The 7500-nt window shown below is 39.0% G+C and overlaps 1 protein-coding gene across 4 annotated transcripts in view; it reads right to left on the bottom strand.

Moving 5' to 3' along the window:
• The window catches only part of bcas3 (BCAS3 microtubule associated cell migration factor), a 342517-nt gene that overhangs the window by 118139 nt on the left and 216878 nt on the right, over window positions 1-7500 (bottom strand). The window contains exon 17 of one of the 4 annotated variants that reach the window (XM_019883292.1): window positions 2577-2722. The exons of the other annotated variants lie outside the window; for them this stretch is intronic. Coding sequence (XP_019738851.1) covers window positions 2592-2722 — 131 coding nt within the window. The 3' untranslated portion in view covers window positions 2577-2591. Of the gene's footprint in view, window positions 1-2576; window positions 2723-7500 lie in introns of those variants that run through there. 4 annotated transcript variants of the gene reach the window in all.

Here is a 7500-nt window from a genome sequence, read left to right as displayed (position 1 = left end):
AAGTAAATCTGAAATGCCATATTGTTGAAGAATAAAAATGAGACTCAATGTGGTTTGTAAAATAAAAAAAAAACTATGCTAAGATGTCTCTTTTCATTGACCAAATGAGACACAACAAAAAGTCAGGATTGTCATGAAATGTGATGTATTGATATGCTGACGACTGAAACTGTGGTATTTTCTCAACATAATAATAAACAAGAATCATGACACGAGGAACTTCCTATCTGGCCGCAACACTCTCTGGTCGCTATGGTAAAGTTTAAACGTGCCTTCAAAATAAGATGGACCGCAAATGCATAGTGCATGAAAAATACAACTCACCATCGCCGCATATTATGCACAGCAGGGCTTGCTGCGTGGGAATCTCCCATTGAGATAAAACCGTATTTTAAGTACAACTTCTGATACTGTGAAGTCGTACGCTCCTCTTCTGTCTCCTGGCTGAGCCTTTTCCCTTTCCCAAAGACGTAGGTTTTTTTTTTTACTCATTTTGCCAGCTCCTGATTTCATTTTAGCAGTAATCTATCACGTGACCGTGAAGCGCGCCTTGACCTCAATCAAGAGTGACACATTGTAGACGGATGTAACAGGGAATCCTGTAGTTTTTCAAAATAAAACATCTTTCAAATTCCAAAATGAATAAACCGGAAGTAATTTAAGTTATTTATTTCTGTGCGGCCCGGTACCAAATGACCCACGGACCGGTACCGGTCCGCGGCCCGGGGGTTGGGGACCACTGATTTAGAGTCTTCCATTAACCTGCCATGCATGTTTTTGGAATGTGGGAGGAAACCGGAGTACCCGGAGAAAACCCACACAGGCACGAGGAGAACATGCAAACCCTACATGGGAAGGCCGGAGCCGGAATCAAACCCTGCAGTTCTGCACTATGAGGCGGACATGCTAACCTGTCGACCACCGTGCCGCAATTGGTTCAGTATTGTTATGCTATTTTATTTAAATGAATGTGTGAGTACTTGTAACATACTTGGTTGGGAGAATAAAATAAATATTTTGTAGAACATAATAATTCAAAGAGTGTCTTTCATCTCCAAAATCAATGTAGTTTTCAGACTATTAGGTAAGAATTGGGTTTGGCTTCAGGCTTTCGTTGATACTTTTAGGGATTTATACTGGCAATTCTTGCTTTTCAGTAAAAGAGGCTAAAATACAATGTTTTTTGAATAACAAAATATCACAAGTTTTCGTCAACTAAGACAAGACTAGACTAAAATGCAGAGATGGCAAATCCAGGTCCAAAAAGTGAAAATGCTGTCACAGTTCAGAATTAGCCACAGGTACTTCGACTCAACCGGCAGGTGACTGAGCTCATTCACCTGCCGGTTGAGCAGAAGCTCCTGTGGCTAATTCCAAACTGTGGCAGCATTTTCACTTTCTGGACCTGGATTTACCACCTCTGCTACATTTCTTAAGTTATCTTTGACCAAAATTAGATTAAAATGGCATCAGTTTTCGTTCACTAAAAGTAGATTTAAATATTCAGAAGCAATTCTGACTAAAATGCTCAGACTTTTAGTCGACTACAACTTGACAAGATTCAAAAGAGCATGCACCTGATTAAAACTTTAAAAAATCAAAATGACATCTCCACACAAAGAAATTAAAAGAAGCTGCCACAAACAACACTATTTTTAGCTGTGTGTCTGATCCAGATGTACTTGCTGCAAATAAGTCAAAATGTTTTCCCGTCTTAGATTAATATTTTTATGTCGAAAGCATTTTTTTTTTTTTTTTACTACACTACAAAAATGAGGGAATTTGCCTCAAGTTCCAATACTTTTGTAGTGAAGTGTGCAGACAATCCTCTCTGTTAAGTTTGTTATCCTGCATTCCAACATGACAGAGCACCCCGGGACATGGCCATATGCCATTGGCTTGGCCGGTTGATCAACACCGCTCCGGCTTTGCATGAAAGCTCACAATGTGCACAGACACAGTCACACAGAACTGTTACGACAGATGGATAAAAAGGTGGGCCACATCATGTGTGAATTGAACAGAGGGCAGGGGAGGGGAGGGAGTGTGTGTTAGCAATTGGTGGAACAGACTGCGAATAGAGACACGTGTTTTTGTATGGCTGTAAATGAAAATGGGTGAATCATAAATAGAAGCAAGAACACCAAACAAAATCAACTGTAACAAACGGGTCGATTTTTTGAAGTAAATTAATTCTTTAGCCAAATAAAGATTTACACCGGTTTAAGTTTAAACATTAGGAGCATACTATTTAGTGGGGAATTTTTTTCTCTTTTTTTATTACCATGGATGGAGAGGGTTAAAAATGACATGAATAATCCTGTGACCATGCAACAGAGATAAAAACAGAGGTTTTAGCTTCACACAGGAGATTGACCTCATTACAGAAATGGGCGATGGCACACAAACGCACAGGCAGGCACACACGTGCACGTGCGCGCGCGCACACACACACACACACACACACACACACACACACACACACACTCTAAATGTACCATAGATAGGTGGCAAATGTGTGTGTGTGTGTGTGTGTGTGTGTGTGTGTGTGTGTGTGTGTACTTAATGAACCAAGAGTGCCCCAGCCTTGATCAGAAGCAGAGAAAGGAAACATTGCTGCTCAGACATACTGTAAAAAAATGTGTGTTTGATCTCTGGACCACATCAAACATCTGACCTTCAATCACCTGCTGCTGTTGCCCCAAGGCATCCTTCAGTGTGCCTTCAGAAAAATAAACGCGCACGTATGCACACACATGTACACACACATGCACAGACCCAAGGTAAACAGCCTCATACAGTGAAACTCCTCTACAACAAAATCATGTTTGCAGCAAGAAATTTTTCACAACAGGGGACTTTTCACTGTAGCAAATTTTATCTCAGACGTAAACACGGACACACACAAAAAAAGTACGTGTACTTTTTAATTTTATTCCAATAGTGCATAAGTTTGAGCATACACTTATTTGACACTTCATATAGCCATCGTAGAAAGAAAAAAAGGGAAAGAAATTGCAAAATTTACGATCAGCATTGACTTTCACTTCCACCGATTTCTTGCATAATGTCTTTTATTTTGCTTCCTCCATCTTTCATTTTAATTAAGTTTATCCTGCCTTCAAGCGTTAAAGCTTTTCTTTTCTTAACTCCTTGGTATGCAAAAGTCCGTTTCGTCACCATTTTAGCAATGCAATGTTCGTGCTGCAAATACTTCCTGTACTACTGCGCATGTGTAAACCAGTGTGGTGGTGGCAGTTGCAGTTTCCGAACGAAGCAGTAGAGGTCGCTGTGGCAAGCTGAGGTTGGATTAGACTTTTGCGGAAGGCTTGTTTTCGTTGTAGTGAATCTCGTTGCGAGGCAAGAGCAGAGAAAAAGATTTCGTATAACGGAACAGGGAGACTTTTCGTTGTAGTCGGAGCAGAAAAGTGGGAATGGCTTTCATGCATGACATTTTTTCACAGTAGGGGGTATTTTCGCCCATGTACGTTTTATTGTAGAGGAGTTTCACAGGTTTGTATTTAGAGTATATTATGGACAGAAAACATACAGGAAGTGATGACATGCAAATAAATACAATAACAAAAACAAGACAGAATAACCCAAACATAAGTGAGCAATTTACAAAATGTTGCCGGTCCTTCATATGTTGTCCGTCATTGTCATGTCTTTTTTTTTTTTCGAGCCGAACCAAACTGTAATCATTAGTTGGTCCATCCGTCATGTTATATTTACTGCACGTTCTTGATGAAGGGCCTCCTTTGGCAAGAACGCAATAGAGCCTCCTAAATTCTTGTGGAAAGCAAAACCAAGTTCCTTTCACTTAGCTGTCTTCTTCGTTTAGTGGTTGGCAAATAACTTTTTGTGCATTACTGCCACCTTCTGAAATGGAAGGTGGAGCTGCAAAATACCATTTCAAAACCTCCTACCCCGATTCTCTCCAAAAAAAAAAAAAAATAATAATAATAATAAATAGAAAACTTAACTTGCAAGGACTTCTCTGAAAAAAAAAATGTCTACAGTCTTCAAAGCTACTTTTTTTTTTTTTTTACCTCCAAGCTCATTAATTATTCAATGTTGTGCCAACTTGACTGTACTTAACAGTTAACACATGATTCCACTAAGATGCTCTATTGTCTCTTCTACCACCTACTGTACATTTTGAGTCAATGCAATCTACTCAAGAAAGCCGGCCATTACAACACACACGCGAGACGGTCAGGGTGTGTTTCGATGAGTCCTCAGTGAAATGGGCATTTGACAGTGACGAACTGAGAGATCCGTTGGTACTTGACCCGGTTTGTGATGATTACACTGATGGACGAAAACCCACTTCCGTCAGTGATTGGTCTTTTTTTTTTATTTTGTTTTGTTTGTTTTCAGTTGTAATTAGAGAATCGGGCGTTGTTCATTGACACTGACAGAATGTCCATCTTTTGTTTGTTTGTTTGTTTGTTTATTGAACATATATAAAACATACAATAACAGATGACAAAATGCAAACAAAAATTATGAAAGGAAAAATAAAAGTAAGTAATACAAACATCATCACAGTTATATGTTCAAAGGAGTAGGGAGAAGTATACAACTTATCTAGTCCTACCCCTTGTTGTGCAATAATGTGTATTGATCATTTCAAATACCAAAGAAAAGGAAGAAATCAACATATCATCAAATACTTTTACCCTTTTGTGTACTATACTTATCTATTGATACACCTTTCAGTTTGTATATATATATATAATTGTTCTTTCTACTTTTTATATCAAATGACTCATATTCATTATGTATACTGCATTTCTTGAATACATTCAATAAGTTGTTCAAAATCCAGAACAAGAACAAACCATTGTATTACTATATTTTATAAGTACCAGTATATAAAATTTATCTTCTTAACTTAGTTTTATGTAGATTTTTTGTACTAATCTTTTAAATTTGTTTTTGAACTCGTCCAACGATTTACTCATTTTCAAATCCGTCTCAAGCTTATTCCACAGATTAACTCCGATTACTGATACACACCTTTGCTTGATGTTTGTTCTTGTTCTGGATTTTTTGTATTGATTAATACCTCTTAGATTATAACAACTATCTCTGATTTCAAAAAGCTTCTGGATATTTTGGCAAAGGAGATTGTTATGTGCTTTATACATTAATTGGGCAATTTTGAAGTCAACCAGGTCATAGAATTTCATTGTATTTGATTTGATGAATAGTGGATTTGTGGGTTCTATATATTTAGACCTATTGATTATTCTGATTGATTTTTTCTGTAGTTTTAAGACAGGGAGTGTGTTTGATTTACAGGTGTTCCCCCATATTTCCACACAGTAGGTCATATATGGGAGTAATAATGAGTAATATAATGAGTACAAGGAACTCATATTCAACACATCCTTAGTTTTGGTCCCAGATTAAATACGATTTGATTAAAAAAAAAAAAAAAAAAAAACATTTTGCAGGAAAACACATAATTAGACCATAAAAACAATGATTAAAAGTGAAATAAAATTATTTAACCATTTAACATTTTTCAACATTTATTTACAATAGGTTTCTAACTGTATTTGGTGGTTTTGGCCTTAGAAAGTGCTTTAATTTAATGGGCAAATGGCTTCAAAGGACAACCCCAATCCTCAATGAGTCAATTTATGTAAGGCGAGCAGTGAGTGCAACCGGGCAGTGTATATTCTACTGTGAGATAATGTCTGTTTCACATTTTGTTTTCTTTGATAAAGATGAAAAAAAAAACCCAAAACAAAACAAAGACAGGGTTGAATTATTACCTTTGTGTATGTTTCAACATTTTTCAATAATTATTCTGAGAGGAGCCTTCTTCATGGTGGTAGAGTGGTTTCTGTGTCCCAGTGATCCTAGGAGCAAAGTCGTCTCTGGATTTATACCCCTCACAGGGTCATTCATGTCAAACAGGTCCGAGGCAAGAGATTGAACCAAGCATAGCTCAGAGACTGCTTATAATGTGAAAAAATTTCTGACGTTTTCCCTTCCCCCGACGGGGGTCAGTGACACCCCCCCTCTGAAGGTGGGGCTCACAGGTGAGCACCTTGTAGCCGGGCCTGCATTCGTAGGGCCTGGGCAGCCTAAAGTGGTAACATAGGTCCCCCTAAGCATGGGCTCACCACCTGTGGGTGAGGCAAAGGGGGTCAGAGGCAGCGTGAGCTGATTGGCTACCGAAAGCGGGACCCTGGAGGTCCAATCTCTGGCGACAGAAACCGGGTCAACGGAGGTTCTCTGGCAATGAAGGAAGCCGAGATGGTGTGCGACGAGATATAGTCACGCTCGCCTCAACGCACAACTTGGGCTCAAGAACCAGCCTCTTTGAGAGTGGTTCGGCTGTATTCCACTCTGGAGTTGCACTTGGTGAGAGATGCTGAGCAGGTGTGGGCATACTTGGTATCTTACGGCTCAGTGCCTGCACAACAGGGTTCAGCCCAGTAGACAAGAGGGTATCCTACCTCTGCCTTCAGGGAGACTCTTTTTTGTGCCTGTGCACCAAGCAGCAACTCAGTGTACCCAATCTTATTCGGGTTGTCCTTGGAGGAGGTATAGGAGAATGCGCCCTGCTGGGGAAATTGAAATCTCACATGGGAAATGACAGTGAGACCGGGAAGGGCATGATTGGAAGGATTTTTTTTTTCTTTTTGGCAAGACAAAGGTTGCAGAGAGTTTGTCAGAAGACTGAATTTAAGCTACAGCACACTGAAAAGAGCAAAGCATGGTGGTGCAATCTTTATGATATGGGAATGTTTCTCCCCACAATGCTTGCTGGGCTTATTTTTTGCATTCCAGGGATCATGGATCGTTTTCCATCATGTAGATCAAAATATTTGATTAGCTAAAGCCGTCTTATTCTGAAGAGGAAAACCCTTTGAAATTGGTGTTTTAACAAGAGAATGACGCAAAACACAACAGCAAGTGAGCAGCATCTTGGGTCCAGAACAATAGAAGTAAGCCTATGGAAAGGCCATGAATTACATTTTCTGAATCTTACTCTTATAGAAAACCTGCGGTGTGATATATATATACAGTGATACCTCAGCTCACGAACATAATTGGTTCCCAGAAAGTGTGTGTAAGGCGAAAAGTTCGTCTTCCGAACATTTATTTCCCATAAGAAACCATTAAGATGAGAATAATCCGTTCCCAGGTCCCCATAAAACATAATTTTCTACTAAATAAGCCTTAAAACTACATAAAAATATACCTTATTTTATGTATAATAAATGTGCTGTTGTATTGTAATTAAAGAAATAAACTGTACTGTATAATAAAGTCGTTTTATTTACCTTTGTGATGGTAGTTGATGGCTTGATGGAATGGAGTGGGAGGAGGAGGGATGGAGGGAGTTACTGTTTGGAAGGAGAGTCACCTTCCATAAGGACTGTAGGTAAATCAACCTCCGGTGTGGCTTCTCTTCTTTGCTTCTTAGAAGGAGACTCTTTATCAGACAACACAGAAACACCCTTAGCCACACAC

The sequence above is a fragment of the Hippocampus comes genome, unplaced genomic scaffold (assembly GCF_001891065.2).
Source record: "Hippocampus comes isolate QL1 unplaced genomic scaffold, H_comes_QL1_v1.1 scaffold291, whole genome shotgun sequence".
Lineage (NCBI taxonomy): Eukaryota > Metazoa > Chordata > Actinopteri > Syngnathiformes > Syngnathidae > Hippocampus > Hippocampus comes.
This window is presented reverse-complemented; position numbering and strand designations above follow the sequence as displayed.